The sequence below is a fragment of the Martes martes genome (assembly GCF_963455335.1).
Source record: "Martes martes genome assembly, chromosome: 18".
Taxonomy (NCBI): Eukaryota; Metazoa; Chordata; class Mammalia; order Carnivora; family Mustelidae; genus Martes; species Martes martes.
The window spans coordinates 5,966,994-5,991,364 of record NC_137906.1 but is presented as its reverse complement, the minus strand read 5'-3'; the positions used below and the strand labels follow the sequence as shown (position 1 = coordinate 5,991,364).

The 24,371-nt window shown below is 57.4% G+C and overlaps 3 protein-coding genes across 6 annotated transcripts; 2 read left to right on the top strand and 1 right to left on the bottom strand.

Moving 5' to 3' along the window:
* Positions 1-2,063: 2,063 nt before the first annotated feature.
* CLDN4 (claudin 4) lies at positions 2,064-3,703 on the top strand. Its single transcript, XM_080830699.1, has one exon. It carries the CDS (start codon positions 2,264-2,266, stop codon positions 2,891-2,893), a length of 630 nt encoding a protein of 209 aa, XP_080686825.1. The 5' UTR covers positions 2,064-2,263; the 3' UTR covers positions 2,894-3,703.
* An 803-nt stretch (positions 3,704-4,506) lies between these two features.
* METTL27 (methyltransferase like 27) lies at positions 4,507-8,154 on the bottom strand. 4 transcript variants are annotated; one of them, XM_080830666.1, is made up of 6 exons: positions 8,090-8,154; positions 7,714-7,840; positions 6,996-7,124; positions 6,627-6,762; positions 6,262-6,354; positions 4,507-4,904 (listed from the first exon to the last, which is right to left on the bottom strand). In XM_080830666.1, exons 2-6 carry the CDS (start codon positions 7,834-7,836, stop codon positions 4,624-4,626), a joined length of 762 nt encoding a protein of 253 aa, XP_080686792.1. In that variant the 5' UTR covers positions 7,837-7,840; positions 8,090-8,154; the 3' UTR covers positions 4,507-4,623. The 4 variants fall into 4 exon arrangements, with proteins under 4 accessions (XP_080686792.1, XP_080686794.1, XP_080686795.1 ...); XM_080830668.1 differs by having other exon boundaries at positions 6,627-6,738; XM_080830669.1 differs by having other exon boundaries at positions 6,627-6,738; positions 7,714-7,855; positions 8,090-8,130.
* Positions 8,155-21,122: 12,968 nt separating this feature from the next.
* TMEM270 (transmembrane protein 270) lies at positions 21,123-22,864 on the top strand (the record flags this gene model as incomplete). Its single annotated transcript, XM_080830575.1, has 3 exons — positions 21,123-21,194; positions 22,060-22,476; positions 22,571-22,864. The coding sequence occupies 3 exons, from the start codon at positions 21,123-21,125 to the stop codon at positions 22,862-22,864; spliced, it is 783 nt and encodes a 260-aa protein (XP_080686701.1).
* Positions 22,865-24,371: the final 1,507 nt, after the last annotated feature.

The window sequence follows — 24,371 nt, the reverse complement described above, 5'->3', positions numbered from 1 at the left end:
TGTCAGAGTCCCTGCCCTACTTACTTTCGGTGAGGTCATCACAGGAAAGCACTTATTGTCAATCTGGAAGGGTACTTATCTCTGTTGTTCAGCCCGCGGGCATCTGCTGTTCCTCTGAGCCTTGTAAGGAAAACCTGGGAGGTGTGGTGCCCGCAGAAACCGTCCCTGTTTGTGTTTGTGTGTGTGTGTGTGGATGGGTGGGGGGAGGAGTGTAGGGCAGGGTAGGGGGGCATTTGGGAACCAGGAGAGAGCCTCCTGCCTTCCTGAGTGTCCCGAGCATTCACTGAGCACCCCTGCTTCTGTCCTCCGGGATCCCCCAGCCTCATGGAGGGGGCGGCTGTTTGTATCCCCAACCACAACCCAAGACCTCAACTTCCCCACCGCGTTGTCCCAGCCAACCCTGTGATTTGTCACGCCATCCCCACGGGACCGCCAAGGCCTCCCGTGTGCCCGGGGCTCACAGACGACTCCAACCTAAATCACACGCGCTTGCTGATTCTCCCGTAGGAAGCTGGGGGACACGGGGCCACCCCAGGGTGCCGGGCTTGGTGCTGGACAGTGCTGGGCGCTCAGGGATGCCTTGGAGCCATGTTGGTGGTGCCCATGTGGAGGGTGAGGGGTTCCCTTGATCTCTCCGGGACGAGTGAGGCCCAACCACTGTCCCCCGTAAAGACCCCCGCAAACCCTGCTCTGCTTTCTTTCACCTCCGTTCGGTTTCCAGAGACATCGTTCCGAGGCGCGTGGACCCCTCTCGGCCTGGCAACCCCTGCCCTAGCTCATTGGGGCGCGCTCCGAGACGCTCCGTGATATTCGGGGCAGAGGTTTCTGGCCCTTTCTCTCGAGGCCCCTCCCCCATATCCCCGGGGTCTGGTCAGACTGGATTCCTCCGGGTTCCGAGAACCAGCTGCATCTCCCCAGGCTCCCTACCTTTGCCCTCCATGTTGCTTCTCCCCAAATGTCCTCCTTCACCCAGACCTGCTGCCTTGCACAACTCCCGGGGGCCCCATTCCTGGTGATCCCCGCCTCCAGCACTTAACCTGAGACCATAGCCACCCCCCCACCCCCCTCCCCCAGAGTTGTGCCCCGCAGCTCCCCTCCCCCTCCGAAGCCCCCTCCCCAGGGCCCCACCTCCACCCAGTTTCTGTTCTTCCTCGGCTTCCAGGTCTCATGGGACTTTGCCCCCACCCTGACTTTATCTGACCACCGCTCTGTGTGTCCTCCCGGAGTAAACAGGGCCTGGCCCGTGGCTCTAGGTGACCTCCCCCACTCGGTTCTGTCAAGCGGCTTCAACCCTGGGGGGGAACTGGCCGAAACTCTCCTGGTGCGGGGAAAGTTTTCTTTTCAGCCCAAAGACTTCCTCTTCTGACAGGCCTGGGAAGCCTGGTGGTGGGAAGGGAGGGGACAGCAGGTGACAGATCCAGGAGTCCTGGCCCCGCAGCAACCTTGTTCTCCAAACCACCCTCATGAGGCCCCCACGGAAATCCCCCGGGAGGCAAGGGCGGGAATGGTGAGCCGCACCATAGCAGTGATGGGGCCGGAGGGGGTGGCGATAAGGGTGGGACTGCAGGAAATCAAGGTGGGGCCGCTCTCTGACATTCCCCGGACTTCATCTCAGACCCTCTCCCTGACAGTCCCCACCCTGTCTGCCCACCCAGGGCTGGAATGAGGGAGCGCTGAGGTGTAGGGATTCTGGTCTTCAGGACCCGACCCTGGCTGGGGCTGCCTGCCCCATGCGTCCAGGTGCCTGCGAGCTGTGACTCAGTCAGTGTCTGTCTCCAGGCTGACCTCAGCAATGGGCCCGGGGGGCAACGGGAGAGGGCAGTTTCCCCCGAGACTGGCTCTCCAGGATCCTGACTCAGGGGCCCAGGGGCTGAGGCCTTGAAGTGCCTTCAAAGTTGGCCCGGGTTCAGGAATCCAGAGAAACTGGTCAGGGGGGCAGGTCCCGGGACTGAAACGCCTCCCTCTGCTCCCGCCCCCACCGCAGAGCCATATAACCGCTCCGATCGTCCTCGCCGGAATCTGAGCGCCAGAGCCTGTCGCTGAGAGGAACGGTTGGTCTCCTGCTTCTCGAAGACGAAGACGGGGGAGCTGGGGAGCTGGGGAGCTGATCCGAGGCTTCTGGACTCCAAGTGAAAGTCGTCCCTGCGGACACCGAGGGTCTGTCCTCCGCGCGCTTGGATTCCTACAGCCCCTCTGGGCCGTACCCCCGCAGCCTTCCAGACCCTAGACCCCCGCCCCTCCCCACCCCCACAAGCGCCGAGCCATGGCCTCGATGGGGCTGCAGGTGATGGGCATCGCGCTGGCCGTGCTGGGCTGGCTGGGTGCTATCCTGAGCTGCGCGCTGCCCATGTGGCGGGTGACGGCCTTCATCGGCAGCAACATCGTCACGTCGCAGACCATCTGGGAGGGCCTGTGGATGAACTGCGTGGTGCAGAGCACCGGCCAGATGCAGTGCAAGGTGTACGACTCGCTGCTGGCGCTGCCCCAGGACCTGCAGGCGGCCCGCGCCCTCATGGTCGTGTCCATCCTGCTGGCCGTGCTGGGCGTGCTGCTGTCCGTGGTGGGGGGCAAGTGCACCAACTGCGTGGAGGACGAGAGTGCCAAGTCCAAGACCATGATCGTGGCGGGCGTGGTGTTCCTGCTGGCCGGCCTGCTGGTCTTGGTGCCGGCGTCCTGGACGGCCAACACCATCATCCGGGACTTCTACAACCCGCTGGTGGCCTCGGGCCAGAAGCGGGAGATGGGCGCCTCTCTCTACATCGGCTGGGCCGCCTCGGGGCTGCTGCTGCTCGGGGGGGCCCTCCTTTGCTGCAACTGCCCCCCGCGCACCGACAAGCCCTACTCGGCCAAGTACTCCGCCGCCCGCTCCGCCCCAGCCAGCAACTACGTGTAAGGTGCCCGCTACTCAGCTCTGTCCCGCCAGCTTTGTCCCTCCGGGACTGAAGGTGCAGCCTGTGAGCCCAGGACGGGGCTGCAGGCTGCCTGGGGTTGGGCAGGCGGGGGACCGAGCCAGGCCACCGGCCGGCAGCAACTCAACCCGTTCTGGCCTCCTTGGACACTGAACCCGAGGCCCCCCCCACGCCAGCAAGGATGGACGGAAAGACTCTGTGCCTCCCTCCGCTGAAGGGCCTGTGGACGCGGGAGAGGAGGCGGGAAGCCCCAGGGCATGGCGGGCTGGGGGGAGCTGGCTCCTGCTGGTCAGGACAGCTCAGCCCTGACTTCGCTTGGGCTCTGCCTCCGAGTGGGTGCCCTGCCCATTCCTGTGTTGTCCGGGAGAACGGCTCGGGCCTCGCTCAGCCACCTGACTGTGGAGCCCGAGGTGACACAGAGTTGACAGACGGGTTTGGAGGGGAGGGTTGAAGGTGCTGCAAACTGGTTTGGGTAGTGGTGGGGAGGAGGCCATGGAGGCTGCCCAGGCAGCCCGCACCCCTTCCTGTCCCCACCCGACGGCCTCCGGGCTCTGCCTCAGCAGCCCCCGCGGCAGGACCCCAGGACTCTTCTGACTTGCGACATCTGCCACCGCTGCCAAGGTCCCTGGACATCCTGGGGACAGCCGGGGAGGGGGGACGGTCTCTCTCTGGCCTGCCCTCCCGGGGAGTCCTGGGCCTTTTCCCTGCCGCCTCCGTGGTTTCTGTTTTGTAACTGAAGGAGATCTGTTTGTCATGGTCATTACTGTTATTTTCTACAATAAATGGGACCTGTGCACAGGAAGTCCGTATGGTTTCTGATTTCAGCCGCGAAGGTGGACAGGGCCGGGCTAGAAGCCTGGGCCGGGGGTGGGGGGGTGGCAGGGGCAGGGTCGGCAAGGAGCAGGACCACTGTGATGTGGCTGCGACAAGAACGCTTAAACTGCTTTTGAGGAATTGGGACAAATCAGAGCTGGCCCTCAGCTTTGGAATGACCTTGCTCAAAGCCCTTCATTTGTGAGAAGGTAAAGCCATACGTAGGAGACAAAACTGTGCCCAGCACCGTGGTGAAGGGTTGGGGGCCCCAGGAGGGAGGCCAGGGGAGTGGGCCACCTGCCCTCTCCCCCTCTTTGTCCCGGCTTTGTCTGGGAAGCCAGGCTGGCCCACTCGCCCTCCAGGCCCCACGTTCTGGCCTTGGCTGGGGCTGTCCCGTTGTGGGTCCGGACCGTCCCTTCCCCTTCCTCCAGCCCTCTGAATCCTGCTCATCCTGAAGGCGCGGTTCCAAGGCTCCTTCCTAATAAGCCTCCAAGACACACCGGGCTTCCCGACTCTCTAAAGAGTCAGATGAGGAATGGGAGTCCTGGACACGTGAAAGTATTCGGTCAAGGCCAGGGGCATGAGCACGGGTCTCCTGGTCCTTCGGTTAGGGTGGGAGGACCCACCATGGCGGCAGGAGTCACAAGGTCACATCTGCGACCCCATTGCCTGCCTCAGGGAAGGCCTGGGGTGGGGGCCCCCTCTGTTTTGTCTCTTCTCACTTCTGTCCTCGGGGACAGATGTCACCTTCTTGGGGGAGAGAAAATCAGCCAGAGTCCTGGGGCCTTCTGGGACTCATTTAATAGGCAGAACTCCCTGAGGGACAAGCTGGGCACAGGGACCCCATTTTATAGATGAAGCAGAGACCCAACGAAGGGCATGGCTGAGGGCACGTGGAGGGTCAGAGGTCAGTGGGAGGCTGAGGATGGGGCCTGACTCCCTCCACCTGGGCCGCCGCCTCCTTTCGGTACAGGTAGACGATGCCGGAGATGAAGCCATCATGGTCAGGAGTTCCAGGCCCCACCTCAAGCTCGGAGGTGGCCAGTTCCCACCGGTCCACGGGCCAGGCCACGAGGCGTTGCCACGCCCCGGCCCGCTCCAGCCCCTCCAGCGTGGCCTCCAGCGCCTCCTTGTAGCGCAGGTTGGATGGGTTGGTCCTGGTGGTCAGACACACCAGCCCCCCTGGGGAGGGCGGAGTCGGGGAAGGTGAGTGGGGGAGGGGCAGGAGGCCGGCTTCCAGCGAGGCCCAGCCCAGCCCTTCCCCGGAAGTTTGTCCCTTTCTGCTCCTGTCCTCGAGGGCGTTCTCAGGGGCATATATCCTCCCAGCTTTGTCCCCCCGCCGGCCTTTCCCCACCTCCATGCCTTTGGTGCTCACCGTTCCTGCCCCGAGGAGTATCCCTCTGCTCCCTCAGCCTCACAGCCCTCTACGTGCCCTTCCAGGCCCCAGTGTCCTTTACCCTGGAAATCCTTGGCTTAATGCCCTGGACAGGGGGACTCCAACCTCACTGCTCACCCAGCCCCACTGCGGGAGGAAACACAGGAAGGGAGCACTCTGGGCCCCGGGCAAGTCAAGTCCCCTCACCTCTCTGGGCCTCGGGCAAGTCCCCTCACCCCTCTGGGCCTGTCTTCCCAGCTTACGGAGTAGGGCTGATTCCCACAGGTCATAGGAAGGACTGCGGAGTCATTAAGCCCTGGCTCAATGAATGAATGAACGACCTATCCCTTCAGGCCTTCTCCAGGCACCCATAGCATGCCCAGTGCAGGCTCAGATGGTGTCTGGAGGGCTTCCTGGAGGAAGGGGTGAGGAGGAGAAGGGCCCTGCAGGGTGGGTGATGGGGCTCCGTGAGAGGAAAGGCTCCAATGCAGGGGAGCCTGTGCCATGTGGACAGACAGACAGGGCTCCGGCCAGCTGAGGGGCCTGACGAGCACGGGCCGGGCTGGTTCTGAGGGAAGCGTTCTGTTCTCTCAAGCCCCATCACTACCTCTCTCTCTGACCCCTCTCAAGACCCTGCTTCTGTCAGCCTCCACAGTTCCCTGAGGCCGAAGCCTGCCCAGACCTGCCCAGGCTTAGCCGTGGGCCCTGCTGGCCCCAGCGAGGCTCTGTCACTCCCCTTTCTGCCAGTGACTTCCCTGCGGCTGTCTTCCTGACTTCCGGTTTCTGCCTGTGGCCGCGTTCCCGTGGGGGCCGCCCTCACCCCCCCCCCCCACCTCCCGGCTCTGACTCCTCAGCGCGTGGGCCCGCCGGTGGCCTGGCTCTCTTCCCGCCCACCGCCATCCCATGGGGGCAGGGGCTCTGCCACCGCTTGGAGGTGAGGAGACAGGCCCAGAGAGGACAGCAGAGCTGTCCCACGGATAAGAGGCCAGCTGGCTCCCCGTCTGCCCTGCCTGTTTGCCTGGGTCTGTGGCTGGCGGCCGTTGGAGGCTGCGACGCAAGGCTAGGCCGTGGGACCCCGCGTGGCCCGAGAGGCTCTGAGGCTGGCTGGCTGTTGCGCGGCGAGGGGGAAAGTGTGTGCCGGGGGTTGGATGGGCTGCTCCTCACCTGGCTTGGTAACTCGCAGAAGCTCAGGTATGGCACTGCAGGGTACCTGGCCGTCACTGAGGGCCCCCACTATCAGCACCGCATCGAAAGTCCCTATGCGGAACGGGGAGAGGCGCTGTGGGGGTGTGTCTTTGTCACGGCCCCGTGATACCCATCAGGAGGGACTGGGCCTGCCCCTTGTGCCGGGAGTATCTGGCAGGTGGGGCCCTCTCCTGGGCTGATGTCCGATCATGGGGTGGAGGGCTCAGAGAGGGGCTTAGTGAGGCTCTGGAGGGGCTTAGTGTGGGATGGGGGGCGTGGAGGGGGACAGAGGCTGGCCAGGAGAAAGGGGCACTGGCAAGGTGTCTGGGTGGGAGGGGAAGTACCTTCAGAACTGGGCAGAGGCTCTTGGCCCAGGATGCAGAGACTGAGGTGCTGGTAGAGGCCGCGGGCTCGGGCCTGGTCCAGCATCTCTGGGCTCCCATCCACTCCGTGCAGCTGGAGGAAGCCCCGAGTGTGCAGCTGAGATTGGGGGTGGTGGGTGGGGGACTTGGTCACAGTTCAGACCTGCCATCTCCCAACTGGGTCTCTGAACCCGGGGAGGGCAGTGCGCCCCGCCGTAAATGCAGTCTGAGTGTTTGGGACCCATGAGTCAGACGGGCGGGTGAAGGGGCAGAGTTCTGGGGCCAGGGGTGAAAGGAAGTCCGAACAAGTGGGGAGCTGAAGAGAGCGCAGGGGACCCTGGGAGGCCTCACCTCGGCAGCCACCAGGCCAGTGCCACAGGCCACATCCAGGATCAGGGCAGCATGAGGTGGGCCCGGAAGGGCCTGGGTAAGGCAGTCCACTGCGAGGCGTGGGGCATGGTACCGCAGGGCGGTGACGTCCTGGGGACAGAGCGCTGAGAGTCGACGGGCACCCAGTGTCCCACTGTTTGGGGGACCTCCGTGCAGGGCTGTCTAGGAGTCAGCCAGGCCAAGCTGTGTGTGTGTGCACGCATGCGTGTGTATGTGTGTTTGCGTGTGCTGGGCTCACCAGGGCTCTAGCCTCGCAGGGACTCCAGGACGAGACGCTTTTCCTCAGCCAGAATGAGAGAGTCAGCGCCCGGCCCGCCACTGGGAACGGCTCTGCGGGCCAAGGCAGCGCTCTCTTCCTAGTCCATAGTGACCCCTCAAGGAGCACCTCCTCCAGGCAGCCAGCCTTTCTGCCTGGGCTGCCGTCCCAGGGTGGGGAGGTCTTGGTTCCTGATCTCTAGGGGCTGCCAATGTGGAGCCACGGGACTGGCCCGAGGGTAGGGCTGTGTGGCTGAGCCGAAGAGGGGCTGGTCCTCGAAGGGGGCAGGACTGCAGGGGCTCACCTCGTTCTCACAAGCCACCCGGGGTGGGGGGCGGGGGTGAGGCTAACTGTCCCCACTTTACAGATAGGAAGGTTGAGGCTGGGCGAGCACGAGAGGTGGAGGGAAGCCGGTCGGTTTACCTGGTCGTAGTCCGCAGCCCAGCGCCCATAGAAGTGCAGCTTGCGGCCCAGGTCGGTGATGCCGTGCAGGGCCCCCACGCGGGCCCGCGCCTCGGACAGGCTCCCGCCCTGCTCCTGGGCCATGCTCCTGCGGGGACGCAGCCTGGGTACCCCGGGACCGCCGCGGCCTCCCCCAGGCCCGCCCCTCCCCCCGCCGGGCCCCTGCACGGGCGGTGACAGCACGCGCGGGGCGAGCCTGCGCACGCGGGCTTCGGGGCTGGCGGGAAGGTGGTCCCCGCCCAGCGGGAGGGAGGACCCGCCCCCACTCCCCATCCCCGCAGCGGCGAGCCGGATGCCCGCCCGGGGGGATCTGAAGAGGTCGGGGGTCCGAACTCACCTCCAGTCCCCCCAGCGCGCCCTGCTCAGCCTGCCGGAACTCGGGGCGGGGCCTGCACGCCGAGCCTGGCCCCGCCCCCACCGCCCTCGCGGATTGGCTGTCCGCTCTGAGAAAGTACCCAATCAAAGGAAAGCGCTGGCCGCCGCCCCTCCACCATCAGCCAATGAGCTCAAAGTTCTTGGCCTTCCTCTAGCCTGGGAGGCTCCGGGCTCCTCCGAGGCGTAGTCAGGGTTTCCCGCTGCAGGAGCATCTCCGCGCCCTCCCGGCTCTCGACGTCCTTTGCGTGCTTTTATGTTTAGGAAGTGGGAGCCTCTGAAATCTTACGGGCAAGAGGGGGACCAGCCTTCATTCTTAGAACGGTCACCTCGATCTGGGCAGCGCCATCCAGCAGAACCTTCTCTGGCCGCGGAAATGTTTCGTCCTGGGCTGCTGGATACAGTAGCCACTAGCTGCAGTGACCGTCTGACATGTGGCAGGTGCTACGGAGGAACTGAGTCTTAAGTTGCATTTTGTTTCAATCATTTAAATAGCCATCTGTGGCCAGGGACCTCCGTATGGGACAGCGCCAGGATCCTTGCTACTGGTCCCAAGACTTGCAACCTCGGTGTCAGCATCTTTAGCCGGGGTTCCTCCTGGGGACGCCCTTAGGGGAACTTGGAAGACATGCAAATCCCTGAGCCCCTCCCCAGACCCAGTGAATCAGAATCAGATTGCTAGGCGGGTAGGGATGCCCCACAAACCCTCTTTTAAACAGACTGTCCGGGTGATTTCTGTGCGGCTCGCTAGTTGCAGAAGCACTAGCCTAGAGGACCCTCGGGGGTCAAGATTCGGGCAGGAGGAGTTTGGGAGCCTGTCGCAGTTGTCCAGGAAGGAGGTGATGGCACCGTGAGCTTGGATAGCAGTCATGGCTGTGGAGAGAAACGGATGAAGTTCAGAGATGTTTTGGCGGGAGAAGGAGCAGGGCTTTGGTAATTGGGAATGCGTGGCCTGGGGAGGGGAAGCAAGCTGTCGGGAGTTAAGCCTTTGGAAAACTTATGGGCAAGACGGTGCCCAATCTTTGGGTTGATGACGGTGCCGTTCACAGCAAGGGAAGCTGGGGAGGAGGAGCGGGTTTGGAGCAAAGAGAACACTCACAGGTTGAGAGTGTTGAGTTTGAAGTGTCTCTGTGAAGATGTCTAGGAGGCTGTTTGATGCCAGGCTGGAGCTCAGGGTCCCGCCTCAGGGTCGTGAGTATAGCAAGTGGTGATTGAGGCAGCTGGTAAAGGTGAGATGTGTGGGGACAGAAGAGAAAGAGAAGGGGATGGGGCTCAGGATCCAGCTTGGGAACCCCCACCTTCAGGGAGGAAGAGGAGTGTCTAGGAGAGCTGGAGAGAACCCACAGAAGCCAGGAAGGATGCCAAGAATGGAGTGTTTCAAAAAGATGCAGAATGGCCAGCATGGAGGTAGTTTAAAATCAGGTTTTGGAAGTGAGCCCTGACTATAGGGATGTGGAGATCTTTGGGAGCCCAGGTAGACCCTGAGAGTGGCCACCATTGGCCACGTTTGCCTCCTCTTTCTGAGTTAGACATTATGCCCCGGGCTCCCCTGCCCGTGGTTGTGGCCAGGAGGCTGAATACTGGCCAATAGCAGGAGGATGGTGGTGAAACTCTCTATTTCCAGACTGGACTATAAACACCCTATCCAATCCTCAAGGGAGGGGCTCCGAGCACCCAGGAGAGTGGGGCTGCCAGATGACAGCATCTGGGACCCTCAACAATTGCACATAGCCGTGCCCTCCCCACCAACCTGCACCCGACTGTAACAGGAGCAAGAAATCAACCTCATGGTGTTGAGACACTGAGATTTCAGAATTGTCTGTTTAAATCACTTGTCATTTCCCTTAATTCATCCGGTGACGTTGGCAAGAGCAGTTTTGGGGGAGTGGAGGAAACCCAGATTTCAGCTGTCACCTGCCAAGGTCCAAACCCAGATCTGCTTTAGTCCAAAGGCGTACAGGGAATGTGTGGGGAATCTGTTGTGTTCAGCTGCAAATAAAAGGGCACAGGCAACAGCTATGACTTAAAGACAGAGAGAGGGACAGGGCTCGTCGCGGAAGCTGAGACTGGGGAGTCTGGTCAGAGGCTCAGTCGTGCCATCAGGGACCCAAGCTCCTGTCATCTCCCTTCTCTGTCACCTTTTGCCCGGAGGCCTCTGTGCTCATGACTCTCACCTCCTCGTGGTTTCTGCACCTCCAGACAGGACGGGATGAAGGGGAAAGGGCAGAAAGGGAGGCCAGCTCAGAATACTCGTCATCACCAAAGCTTCAGGGGAAGTCCATGCTGGGAATTCTACTTCATTCTATTGGCCAGACTGGGTCCCCGGCCGCCCCGGAGAGGTCGCTAGCAGGTGAATCGGGGTTGCGTGGGGGGAGGTTGGGAACGGGGACTGGCTCAGTCTGCCGACAGTGTGGGCCCCATTGCTACGGCCTCATGTTCCGTTTAGGCCAATAAATAGTTATTGTGTACCTTCTGTTTATCAGGCCCTGGGCAGGGCACTGCAGTCACAAGGATGAGTCAGAAACAGCCCCCACTCTAGCCTGGCCTGGGGGGTGGGGGAGTTGGGTGTCTCCTCCTGTTCAGGCTCTGCTCGCTATCCTCAGTATCTGTGTGCAGGCTTTTCCTTCTGAGCACCCCCAGCCCCCCACCGGGTGTCTAGGACCACTCCTTTTTCTGGGTGGGGGTAGGGGGGCCCTGTGGTCTTGAAAGATGTCATCATGAAGAACGAGCCTTTCAGTAAAGTGGAGAACCCCAAAGGCAGTCCTATTGGATCATCAGAGGGAACCTGGGAGGACCCTGTTGGGCTGCACATCTGTCCCCATAGTCCCTCAGTGCCTCTGCTCAATGGTGCCCCACTCCCTGGTGGGGGGGCTGCATGGTTTGTGGGCACCAGTATGGCTCCCATAGCAACGGCTTCTAGACCCTGGTGGAGAACAAGACTTGCCATGGGGGGTTCCTGGTGGGAGCTGGTTGGTGGTCTCAGGATGGGATGCTGCTTTGCTACTCCTAGGCCTGGACCCCAGACCCCCACCGACTTCTCTCCCCAGAGCCCACTCCATTCTCTCCCCTCCAGAGTCCCAGGACCCCATCCTAGCCTCAGGACAGGAGGTGTTTCTTGGACACGCCAGCGGCTTCCGAGTCCTGTTATCAGCCCCCATTAGTCCTAAACTTTGGAAACCCAAAGCCTTTCCTGTGTGTTTGGCTGACAATACCCTTTCCTGGAGCACCAGACCATTTTTGGGGGGTGAAAAGGAGCAGTTTATGTTTCAAAGCTGTTGTGTGACGTCACAGATGTACGAGCCAGAGGCCAAGGGCTGCGGGTGGCGGAGGTGAGTCACCCTGTGGCCAGAGTGAGTGGCGGGAAGGGGTCAAGTGGACGAGGGTGAGGCCACGATGGCCCACAGGCAAGACATAGTGGTGCCAGTGGGCGAGAGTTCTGAGGGGGAAGGCACGACTTTCGGGGGCCGGGCATGGGAGGGTGGGACGTGCGCATCCCTGAGGGTGGGGGGGGTGTCTGTCCAGTCGCTTCTGGGTGCAAGTGCTGGAAACCCAGCCCCAAGGGGTTTAAATAGCAGGGGGTCGCTGCTTAGTCTTAGGTGAAGTCAAGTGGTCTGCACACCAAGACTGGCCCTGGGCCCGCTGATCTTTCTTTTTTAAAGATTTATTTATTTCAGAGAGAGAGAGCCTGTGCGCATGAGCAGGGGGAGGGGCGGAGGGAGAGAGAGAGAGACTCTCCAGCAGACTCCCCACTGACCGAGAAGACTGACTCGGGGCTCGATCTGGTGACCCTGAGTAGCCTCGGGATGGGATTGGGGGAGGGGTTGCTGCCAGGGAGGGGCGATTGACAGGTTGGAGGGTGACTGGGGACAAGAGAGCAACTTCCCTTCCTTCTGGTCTCCTGTCTCCTGGGCTGCCTCTTCTTTCGCTCCCCTCTTCCTCCTCAAGTGGGAGAACGCCCCCCTCCCTCCATCCCGGGCCCTTTCTTGGTCTCTAATCACACCCACTTCCCATATGATCTCGTCCTGTCCCGTGGTTTCAAACACTCTTTATGTGCCAGTGATCCCCAAAGAGGTGACTCCAAGCCCTGACTCTCCCCTGAACTCTGGACTTGTGCACCTGATAGCTCCCGTGGAGGCCACGAGCCTCTCTGGCATTGCTCCCAAACCCTGTTTTCCTCGTCCCCGCTCCCAAACCCGCCCCTCCTTGTCCTCCAGAACCACGGTGCACCAGGGGCTAATAAGCCCAAGCCATTCTTCTCTCATCCACATTCCGTGGCCTGCCCATCCCGTGGCTCGTCCCCTCCACCTCCGCCTCTCTGGTCCTATTCACCCTCCCCTCTCGCCCAGGCCCCTGCCGCAGCCTCCTCCCTGCCTCCCTTCTGCCCCTGCCCCCCGCAGTCCACTTTCCTTAGAGTAGCCAGAGGTAGTATCGATTATTGATTTTTTTTCTTTAAAGATCTTTTATTTATTCGCTTGACAGACAGAGATCACAAGTAGGCAGAGAGGCAGGCAGAGAGAGAGGGGGAAGCAGGCTCCCTGCCAAGCAGAGAGTCCGATGCGGGGCTCGATCCCAGGATCCTGAGATCACGACCCGAGCCGAAGGCAGAGGCTCAACCCACTGAGCCACCCAGGCGCCCTTGATTATTGTTTTTAAAATTTGAGTGGAAAATTTCAAATACACAAGAGATTAACACAATAGACCCCATGGTTTTTTTGATAGCTCAATTTCCACAGTTAACAACATAGGTCCTAACCAGAATGATGTTTTTACAGTATACATTTTTATTTATGTATTTTTTATTTTTATTTTTTTAAGGATTTTATTTATTTATTTGACACAGAGAGAGATCACAAGTAGGCAGAGAGGCAGACAGAGAGGAAGGAAAGCAGGCTCCCCGCTGAGCAGAGAGCCCGATGCGGGGCTCAATCCCAGGACCCTGAGATCATGACCTGAGCCGAAGGCAGAGGCTTAACCCACTGAGCCACCCAGGCGCCCCACAGTATACATTTTTTAAAAAGATTTTATTTATTTATTTATTTATTTGAGAGAGAGAGCACAAGCATGGAGAGGGGCGGAGGGAGAAGCAGATTCCCCGCTGAGCAGGGAGCCTGACATGGGGCTCGATCCAAGGACCCTGAGATTATGACTGAGCTGAAGACAGAGGCTTTAACCCACTGAGCCACCCAGGCGTCCCTACAATATAAATTTGGTGAGTTTACTCCCCTGCTTAAAACCTAAAATCCAAATTCCTTACCACCCTCTTCCCTAACCTCTTTCCTCTCTCCACTGTCCTAGCCTCTGCGGTCCTGGAACATGCCACAGTTCACTCAAGACCTTTGCACTGCCGGTTTTGGTCTGGATCACTCTGCCTTCAGATCTCTGCTCGAATGGCTTGTTCTCAACCTTCAGGTACCCACTACCCAGAATGAACAAATGTTAGCATTTTGTCCTTGTTGCTTCAGAACATGTGATTGTAGAAAAAGACGAGATTATAGATGAACCTGAAACTCCCTCTGAGTTCCTCCCTCCTCTGTCTGCTGCCCCAGGGACCCAATTACCACCCTGAATGGACAGGACCTTCTAGGTCTTGTTTTTATATTTTTGCTACATGTGTCTGGAACATCTAATAACACTTAATGGGTTTGAGAAAATGCATGCGAATGCCATCATTTTATAGCTATTACTCTGTAAATTTTTACTTAACTCCCTGCCCCCCGCCTTTACTGTGTTTTTTGAGATCTTTCCACATTGGTGTTTACAAATAGCATTCATGGTAACCACTGCTTAGTCATTTCTCAAACAGATACACCCAATTCATGTATCTGTCTCCCTACTGATGGAAAATGATGCTGCCACAAATAGCCTTGCACATGTTTCTTTGTTCACAAATGACTACTTCTGGAAGGATCGCTTTACAAAATGGGGTTTGCATCCCGGTAGGGGGTAACAAGAACAATTCAGTTCATTGTAAAATCGAATGAATAGAAAGTGCACATTGCACATAGTAAGGGCAATTATTATCTGGTGAACTCATTTCGGTTTTGCGTATGTATGCAACGGGCAGCTGCGAATAACACCCTTCTTACCACAGGGGGCTCTCAGAGTCCGAGAGCCAACATGGCACTGCCAGGTGGGGGCATGTGCCATGTTGGATGCTCTGATTGTCCCCACGGACTCATCGACACACTTGTATGAGAGAGTATCTCATTGTGGTTTTAATTTGCATTTCCCTCGATTACTAATGAAGGTGCACAGCTTTTCATAAGTTTGTCGGCTCTTTGGATTTCCTCTGCTGTGAGTTGTTGTTGCCTATGTGTTCAATCAAGTCGCTTTTTTTTTTTTTTTTTAAATCTTATTTACCTTTATGTTTGGAGGAGTTCCTTAGATGTTCTGTATATTCTGGATACTAATTCTTGGACTGTTTCACGAGTTGCAAACATTTCTCCTAGGCTGATGCTACCTTTTGGCTTTGCTCGTGGTGTCTCTGTCCCAGATTCAGCAAAAAAAGAGTTTATTGGTCCCTCGGCCCAGGACAGTGGTGGTGGGGATGTGGCGGCAGAAGCTAGATGGCCAGTGGCTGGTGGTGGCAATAAGATGTCTGCAGAATTTATTTCAACAACATGGTTTAAAAGGTCAGGTGAGGGGGCACTGAGGGACACTTTCCTTTTGTAAAAGTTGTGGATATTTAAGGGGTACAACTTGATTTTTTTTTATTTTTTTTAATATTTTATTTATTTATTTGACAGACAGAGATCACAAGTAGGCAGAGAGGTAGGCAGAGAGAGAGGGAAGCAGGCTATCTGCTGAGCAGAGAACCCGATGTGGGGCTCGATCCTAGGACCCTGGGATCATAACCCGAGCCAAAGGCAGAGGCTTTAACCCACTGAGCCACCCAGGTGCCCCTACAACTTGATTTTTTTAAAAGATTTTATTTATTTATTTGGCAGACAGAGATCACAAGTAGTCGGAGAGGCAGGCAGTGGGGGGGGGCAGACTCCCCGCTGAGCAGAAAACCCGATGTGGGGCTCGATCCCAGGACCCCAAGATCATGACCTGAGCCAAAGGGAGAAGCTTTAACCCACTGAGCCACCCAGACGCCCCCAACTTGATGTTTTGAATATATGTATACGTTGTGAAATGGACACCACAATCCAGCTAATTAATATATCCGTCACGTCTACATAGTTACCATTTGTGTGTGTGTATTGAGAAGATTGGAGATCTATTTACTTAGTAAATTTCAAGTCAACAATACGGTATTGTTAGCTGTGCTCCCTAGGCTGTACGCGAGATCTCTAGAACTTATTCATCTTTATAACCGAAACTTTGTACCCTATGACGAACCCATTTGTCCCAACCCCAGCCTCGGGCTGGCAACCACCATTCTTTTGGTTTCTGAGCTCAGCTTTATCAGACTCCGTGTGCTGATGAGATCATGCCCTATTTCCCTTTCTGCTTCTTGCTTATTTCACTTAGCATGATAATAATGTCCTACAGCTCCATCCATGTTGTCAGAAATGTTTCTTCTCCAAGGCCAAATAATATCCTGTTCCGTGTGTACGTATGTATGTATCTATCAATCATCTACCTACTTATCTCTCACATGTTGGAATGTAAATTAGTACAACGACTACGGAAAACGTATGGAGGTCCTCAAAAAATTTAAAATAGAACTAGCATAGTCTTGTGCTCCCGCTTCTGGGTATATATCCGGAGAACTTGAAATCAGGATTGCAAAGAGCCATCTCCTCCCATGTTCCTTGCACTAAAATTCGCGATAGTCAAGATACGGAAACAACCTAGTCATCTTTCAATGGATGGAGGAACATTTTCTTAGGACCCAAGAAGCCTAGTAGGGAAAAGAGCAAACCGGGAGACGGGGAGTGGCTGAGGATGGCTGAGTGGGTGGTGGGTGGGAGAATTTCAGAGAGGTCTAAGTGAGCTGGCAGAAATCAAGCACATTAAACACATTGGTTCTGCACAAATTGTTCAAGAGACCCATTAGTGAAAATTCTATTTCCCAGAGCTGTTTATTCGTTTGTTGATTTTTATACCACACAGGTGTGATTCTGCACTCCGTCGCTGGCATTTATACATTTTGGTCCATTTATCAGACCTTTTATTTGGGGGATGAATAATGTTTTTGAACAATGGGATGGTCTGGCCACTTTATATCCTTTTCAATATTTTTAGGACATTTTTACTCACTTTTGTGTTCAAAAATTTTTTGAACTAATTTTAAAAGGTATCAATGACCCTTCTTTATATTCGGCCATGTTGTTCTGGAATTTCAAAATGTAGTCTCAGCCTCCAAGTGAGTCCCCTGAAAGCGGTTTGGTTAAGATGAATATTTCCACATGTTGGCTTATGAATCAATTCAGTCTGTGCACCCTGGAGGTCATTTCCTTTTACAAATTTGTGCATATTTTAAAGCAATTTTGCCTAACCTGCAGCTTATTTTGTTTCTAAAAATTCTTGAGTTCAAGATCCCTGGGTGGCTCAGTTGGTTAAGCATCTGCCTTCCTCTTGGGTCATGATCCCAGGGTCCTTGGATCGAGTCCTGCGTCCGGCTCCCTGCTCTGCTGGGAACCTACTTCTCCTGCCTCTTTCTTTCTCTCTCTCATGAATAAATAAATAAAATCTTTAAAAGAAAATTTTTGAGTTAACTTTCCAATCCGCAGGTGCTGGCTTTGGCCAGGTGCTGCTCCAAGCACTTCCCAGACCCCGTTGCACTGACTCCTCCCCATAACCTCACTTGCTAGATTCTACAAAGTATAACCCAGTTTTACAGGAGGAGGAACTTGGGGTGTAAGCACAGACCTGGGAGTAAATGTCAGAGGTCAGTTCGGACGGAGTCCAGGTTCCTCTCTCATTCGTCAGTTCCTAACTTTTTAAAAAAGATTTTATTTATTTATTTGACAGAGATCACAAGTAGGCAGAGAGGCAGGCAGAGAGAGAGGGGGAAGCAGGCTCCCCGCTGAGCAGGGAGCCCGATGCGGGGCTCAATCCCAGGACCCTGGGATCATGACCTGAGCCGAAGACAGAGGCTTTAACCCACTGAGCCACCCAGGCGCCCCTCTTTTCTTTCTTTCTTTCTTTTTTTTTTTTAAGATTTTATTTATTTATTTGACATAGAGAGAGAGATCACGGGTGGGCAGGGGTGGGGGAAGCAGACTTCCTGCTGAGCAGAGAGCCCGATGCAGGACTCGATCCCAGGACTCTGGGATCATGACCTGAGCTGAAGGCAGAGGCTTTAACCCACTGAGCCACCCAGGCACCCCCATCAGTTCCTAATTATTATTTTTGTATTTAAGTGGCCTTGACAAAGCCATTTTTAGACAGTCAAAAATACAAATTCCAGTAACTATGAAGGCATCTTTATTTCTTTATTTATTATAGTTAATATATATAATATATACACAATATATTAATATATATCAAATAATATATACATAATATGTATTATATAATATATTATATTTAATATATTTATTTATTATATTTATTTATTTTTGTGTACTTCGTGGGGTGGGGATGAAGATTTGAAATACAGTGAGATTCTAACCCTGGAACAGGAAAGAAAGGAGAATATTGGTCTAGATCATTTCCGTGGTTTCGCCTCCAGTAACCCGGGCATGACGAGACACGCATCGGGCGAGCTCCTCGGGATGACGCACGGTTGTTGTCACAGGGAAAACAGCCTCCATGACTGACTGGGGACAAAGTAGCAGCGGAAAACTTTCCGCACCGTGGAGCATCGCGCGCAGGTGCACGGGGCTGCGCACGGCCGGAGTGTGCTGCCCCCGCGCGGCCGCACTGCCGTCCTGCACCCGCAGGGGAGGGCACCTGAGAGCGCTGGGCCCCAAGAGGCCCCAAGAACTGGAGCACGTCCAAGCTGGGGGGCCTGCCCTTCTGCAGCCCCAAGTCCTGGGCTGGGAGGGGAGTCTCCGTGCAGAGGGGCGCAGGGGAGGCGTGGCAGCCCCTGGAGTCGCGCAAGGCAGCAGCCGCTGGTAACTGGGTTAACCCACTTGGTCCTCCGGGTTACCCTGCAAGGTGCAGACAGGACAGGGGTGTGGGGGGAGTCGTTATTGCCCAAGGCCACGCAGCGCCATAGTACACGGATGGCCTTGAACCTGGGTGTTGAGTAGGAAAGAGCTGGGGACGGAGGGCTCCGGGACTCAGAACCCACGTTCTTGGTGGGAGGCTTGGCAGGAAGGTGAGGAAGGAAGGTTGGCGGGAGAGGGACTCTGGGGTTTCTGGCCAATGGTACATGGCTGGGGCTAGGTGTGGGGGAGCTCCTGGCCTCTGTCATTGGCTTTCCAGCCCTGTGGGCCCGTCTGTGACCCCCGCCTCCCATTGTCTGAGCAAGCACAGAGCCACGGAGAGCCCTTGCTGAAATCTTGCTTGGGGACCAAGCTCGGGAGGGGATGGGGACAGCTGACAGAGTTGGGACTGAGACTCAGCTTGGTCTCGAGAGGTGCCCCGAGGGGCTGCCTTGGTGGTCAGGTTCTTGCAACCTATCTCCTGCCTGGACCGCATGGCCCAGGGGTTTTGGTCAATGTGAAGTTGAAGACCATCGACTCAGCCTAGGGAGAGTAGCATTCTTGGTTTGGCGGTGCTGCGTGATAGTGGAGGTGATAGTGGGGGGGGGGGAGCCAAGGAGGAAGGAGAGGGAGGAAGGAAAACAAATCGCAAATCCTAGTTTCTGCCCCTGCCGTGTGAGCCCAGCCATGTGTCAGGCCCTTCCCCAAACCCATGGCTCCTCCCCACCCCCACTTTGGTGGGCAGTACCACCATCCGCCTTTCAGCCAAGCCTTCTGAGGGGGACCACTGACCCGTGCCTTGCTTTACGTCTCTTTCCTGACCCTCTGTTGGGAGACAAGGGCACAGGTCTCTCCTGGTTCCACACACCGATCTTTGATCTGGATTATCTTTTCGGGATGTCTGCCTATCGGACAACCTTGGAAGCCATGGTGTCTCCCTCTGGGGCAAAGCACGGGAATATTCTAGCATGATAATGTCTCCGATCCGGAGCAAAGGGCAGGCTTGCTTATTGCCCGTTACAAAAGATTTGGGTTCTGTAAGCTCAGGCTTACTGTCTCGTAATATACCACTGGGTGGACAGGGGTCCTATGGCCCTGCCCATGTCACCCTGGGGGATTGGGGCTTCAAGGAACCAATGCTAAACACTTAGCGTCTAGTGCTGTGCTCAGTAGATGGTCCTCCCTCTCTGACCCAGGAAACTCGTGCTTCTGCCAGCAGCCAAGGAACTCGGGCAGGCTGGCTGATTAGCCGCTAGTAGGGTCCCATCTTGGACCTTTCCCTGTATATGACAGCCTCCAATGCTGTTGCCCTATGTTCTACACGTTTCTGGCATCTGTCCACCTCTCTCCATTCCCAGGGTGTATGGTTGTGGATTCCTAGCTGATCCCGCCTGCCCTGCCCCCTGCCCCCTGCCCCAGACCCCTTCTTGCTATCTCACCTCCTTACAAGCGGGAGGGACCATCCTGGAGCCCACAGCAATCTCCTTGCTGCCTCAGCCCTTGTACGGCTCTCACCATGCGATAGAATGTTCCACGGCCCACGTGGCCCTTGCCGATCTCACCCCTTGCCTTGTGCCCCTCCCCACTTCCCGCTTTATGCTCTAGTAATATGGAATCGGCTGACTTGTGCTTCTCCTCTGTCCAGACCATCCTTCACACTTCGGGAAGTTTCTAGCCATCCTTCAAAACTTCGCTCAAGGAGGCCTTTCTGAAGCCTGGGTGACCCCTTAGTGTCCTAATGTTGCAGATGCAGAGGGTGGGTGGGGGAGGGGCAAGGCAGAGGACAAAACGGAGGGACTTTGCACACTTCACCCTCTGGACCCCGGCTGTTGCCCCGGGAGAGGAAACGAATGGGTGAACAGGACTGCCCTGGGCCGAGGTCATCCTTGCCGTTCCGGGGACTCATTATGGCAGGTTTCCATGTCCAGTTGGGCAAGTTGTATCCTGCACAAGGGTGCCTGGCCGAGGTGGCAAGTGAGGACTGAAATCACGCTGTGTTCAAGGGCTGGGGTGGCACCCACCTTCTCCGACGGGCGCAGGGGGGCCCTCTCGTCGCCCAGCCCCGCACCACAGCAGCCTGTCCAGCAGAGGGCGTGCTTTTAAAAATTTCTGAAAGGCGTGACGGCGACCTCCCGCAGCCTCCTGGGGCCACCTGCGGGGACCCAGCCCCTAAAGCAAGGTGAGAAGTGCCGTGATCAAGGTTCTGGATTCTTCCAGAAAATTCCACGCCTTTGACCCCAATCCCAGCCTCTGGCAAGCTTTGTGAGATGCCCCAGGCCGCCGATGGCCTCCCGGAGTGGGCTAGTTCAGCAGACTGTCCCCTCTGCTTCAGTCCTTGCCTCTCTCCAGAACGCTCTGGGGCCTTTGGGTCAGCACACTTCTTCTCCCCTACCCTCCTCTAACAGAGCGGCAGGTGTCCCTAAGATCCCAGAGGAAAAGTCACAACTTCATTTCTCAGCTTTGTGACTGGGGTGGGGAGGGGGCTAGGTAGGGGCCTGGAGGTTTGGGCAGCTGAGGCTTTCATCCGTCTCCAAATACCACGTCACCTGTGGTCCTGGGGGTGGGGGTCAAGATTTCTATTTCCTGGGCCTTTGATACTTCGGGATTTCTACGGATGTGGGCAGGGGCAACACCCAGCCACCCTCAGCCACGTGTCTGTACGTGATGACGGCCTCAGTTGCCCACTCAGGCTCCGGGGCTGACCATCTGAGGACCTCCCCCGGCGCCTGTGTGGACAGGCCAGACGTGGAGTCCAGGGAGGTCTCCAGCCAGGAAGGGGACAGGATGGAGACAACAGATACCCTATGTTTGTGCCTTGCAGGGTGGGTGGGGGAGGCAGGTGTAAGAGGGTCTCTTGTAGCAACTGGGTCCCCATGGTAACTCGGCCCCCCACCCCGCGGTATCTGTGAGGTCACCCTCCCTCTCCCAGCTGGAGGAAGGCGAGAAGGGCCAGACATGGAGGCCGTCCCTCCCGCCAGATCCAGCCTCTTGGGGATTCTGCTGCGGCTGGTGAAGCTGTCGGTGCTGGTGAGGGGGCGCGGGGGGCACCGGGGTGGGGCCCTCCCAGCCCTTCACAGCCACCTCTGAGCTGTTGGACCGCGTGGACCTGTCCCATCCGGTGGCACTAGGTGACTGCCTGCCTCAGAAACCCCACCCCCAAGCCACGGCGCCCATGGCGGGGCGCACAGCCAAGCCCAGGTGGCCGTCTCCGCACACTGCCCCCCTAGAGCTCCTGGTGGTCCTCTGGACGAGGGTGCGTGGGGTCCAGAGAGGGGGCTTTGGGGCTCAGGACTCAGGTGGACCGTTCCCGCTCACAGACTCTTTCCCTGCCCAAGCTCACTCTTTTCTCCCCGTGGATGGGAGACAGGACATCAGGACAGGAGCCCGGAGATCTTCCTGGGTCCCTCTGTCTTCGTAGGTCCCCCAGTCCCTCGGGTCGCTGCCCCCATGCCTCCCAACTCTCTACCCTACCTGGGGGCACTGCCCTTTGCCCCCAGCCGCCATTGTGACACTGACAGGAGAGCCCAGGTGTTTGGGAGGAAAAAACCTGCCCGGGATTCAAATTCCACAGGATCAGAGGGCTGAGAGGGGTGGATGGTCCTGCCTTCTCTAATAATAATAATTATAATAATAATAATAAACCCACTTCCTTCCATCTAGGGTATTACAAACACTCACTTAAATCTGGGGGGGAAGGAAACAGTGATAACTGGAAATACTTTCTAAAACCCCTTCCCGAGAACGGAGTCCTTAGATGTGGGCAGAGAATGATCCTTCTTGTGGGGGAAATTGAGGCCCGGAGAGAAGGAGGCCCAGCCAGCAGGGGGTGGGGGGGAAGGTAGGGCCCCTCCCCCACGTGCATGACCACGGTTGTCTCTCCCTCCTCCTGCAGCTGGTCCAGAACCGGGTCCACCTGTACAATCTCCTGCTTCTCAAGATTCTCTTCTTCAACCACTGGCTGTCGGGGCTGGCCCGGGAGGCTTGGGGGTCCCGCGGCCGCCAGGCCTTTCCAGCCCCTGGGCTCGGCGCCAGCCCCCTGTGCCTGGCACTGCAGGCAGGGCTGGGACTGCTGGGGGTCCCCGTGTGGCTGGGGCTGCGGGCACCCCGGCTGGCGTGGGCGGGCGTACGGCGCTGCGCCCGGGCCTTGGGCCTGGCCCCGAAGCGGCTGGGCCTGTCTGCGGCCACCTGCGCGGACCTGCTTCTGTCCTGCCTGCACGGTCTGATGCTGGCGGGCTTGCTGCTGTCGTTGCTGACCTGGAGGCTATGCCGGAGGGCCCGTCGCTGCAGCCTGCGCGGGCTGCTCAACAAGGTGGGCAGGCCGGGCGCGGGCTGGGCTGCGAGAGGGCAGACCTGGGGGGGGTCCCGGGCCTGGCCACCTGCCCATCCGCTCGTCCATCCTCCAGGCGCTGCTGGACAACCGCGTGGTGCCGGAGCTCCGGGTGCTGCTGAAACGTCTGTACTGGTGGGTGGAGACCACAACAGCCCTCGCCTGGCATCTGGCCTATCTCGTCACCTGGACCACCTGCCTTGCCTCCCACCTGCTGCAAGCCGCCTTCGAGCACACGGCCCAGCTGGCCCAGGCCCAGGAGGCTGAGCTGCCACAGGGCTCAGGACCCTCGTCCGCGTCCCCGCTCCCCGAGCCCCTGGGGCCCAAGGCTGGGCCAGCCCTGCCAGAGCGTGGGACTCCTACAGAATAAGTGTGTCCCCATCTGCCTTTCTGGATCTGGTCTGGCCTGGGGTCTCGCTCTGTGTCCCTCCTCCCTACTGGTGTGCGTGTGCGTGTGTGTGTGTGCGCGTGCATGCATGCCCTAGGGCTGCCTGTGGGAAGGAAATCACAATCCACGGGCCCCTGATCTGTGCCAGACAACCCTCTCAGATGCTTTACACGCATAATTTCGTTTAAATCTCATAGCATTACAGGGGTCAGGTTTGAGTAGCTCCATTTTCCAGATGAGAAAACTAAGCCTCAGAAGGTTGAACCATTCCCAAGGTCCCCAGAGCAAGTCATGGGAGGGACCAGCCCTGGACCCTAGGTTTCTGGCTTCCCAGAACCCCTAACTTTCGCTAGGTCTGCGCCCCTGATTCTTAGGGCTGTCGGTGCCCAGGGCTTTAAGGGAGATGGGTCGTTAGAGACTCTGGCCTCTGGGGGGTGCTAAGGCCTCACGTTTCAGAGATTGAGACCATTCTTTGAGATGTAGGGACTCCTCAGCTAGTCTGCAACTAGTCCATCCAATCAATTACACTCTCAGCCACTCGCTTTACCACTCAGCTACCCATCCATCCATCCATCCATCCATCCACCCATCCAACCATCCATCCATCCATCCGCCCATCCAACCATCCATCCATCCATTCGCCCATCCAACCATCCATCCATCCATCCATCCATCCATCCATCCGCCCATCCAACCATCCATCCATCCATCCATCCACCCATCCAACCATCCATCCATCCATCCGCCCATCCAACCATCCATCCATCCATCCATCCAACCATCCAACCATCCATCCATCCATCCGCCCATCCAACCATCCATCCATCCATCCATCCAACCATCCATCCATCCATCTGCCCATCCAACCATCCATCCATCCATCCATCTGCCCATCCATCCATCCATCCATCCGCCCATCTAACCATCCATCCATCCATCCATCCATCCATCCACCCATCCATCCATCCATCCATCCAACCATCCATCCATCCATCCATCCAACCATCCAACCATCCATCCATCCATCCATCCAACCATCCATCCATCCATCTGCCCATCCAACCATCCATCCATCCATCCATCTGCCCATCCATCCATCCATCCATCCGCCCATCTAACCATCCATCCATCCATCCATCCATCCCACCATCCATCCATCCATCCATCCATCCATCCAACCATCCATCCATCCATCTGCCCATCCAACCATCCATCCATCCAACCATCTGCCCATCCATCCCTCCGCCCATCCATCCATCCATCCATCCACCCATCCATCCATCCATCCATCCAACCATCCATCCATCCATCCATCCAACCATCCATCCATCCCTCTGCCCATCCATCCCTCCATCCACCCACCCATCCATTCATTTCTCAGCTTGTTTACCACCCCCTACCATCTATCCACTGGTCCCCCATAAATCCATCCATAGACCCATCCATCCTTCTTCTCCAGGGAGAGGGAAACATCCAAAATCTCAGCTGG

Coding starts and splice junctions, on each gene's coding strand:
- METTL27 (XM_080830666.1), bottom strand. CDS start 7,836: ATGGCCCAGGAGCAGGGCGGGAGCCTGTCCGAGGCGCGGGCCCGCGTG. Junction 7,125..7,713: donor GGGCTGCGGACTACGACCAG/GTAAACCGACCG, acceptor CTCTGTCCCCAG/GACGTCACCGCCCTGCGGTA. Junction 6,763..6,995: donor CTGGCCTGGTGGCTGCCGAG/GTGAGGCCTCCC, acceptor CCCCAATCTCAG/CTGCACACTCGGGGCTTCCT.
- CLDN4 (XM_080830699.1), top strand. CDS start 2,264: ATGGCCTCGATGGGGCTGCAGGTGATGGGCATCGCGCTGGCCGTGCTG.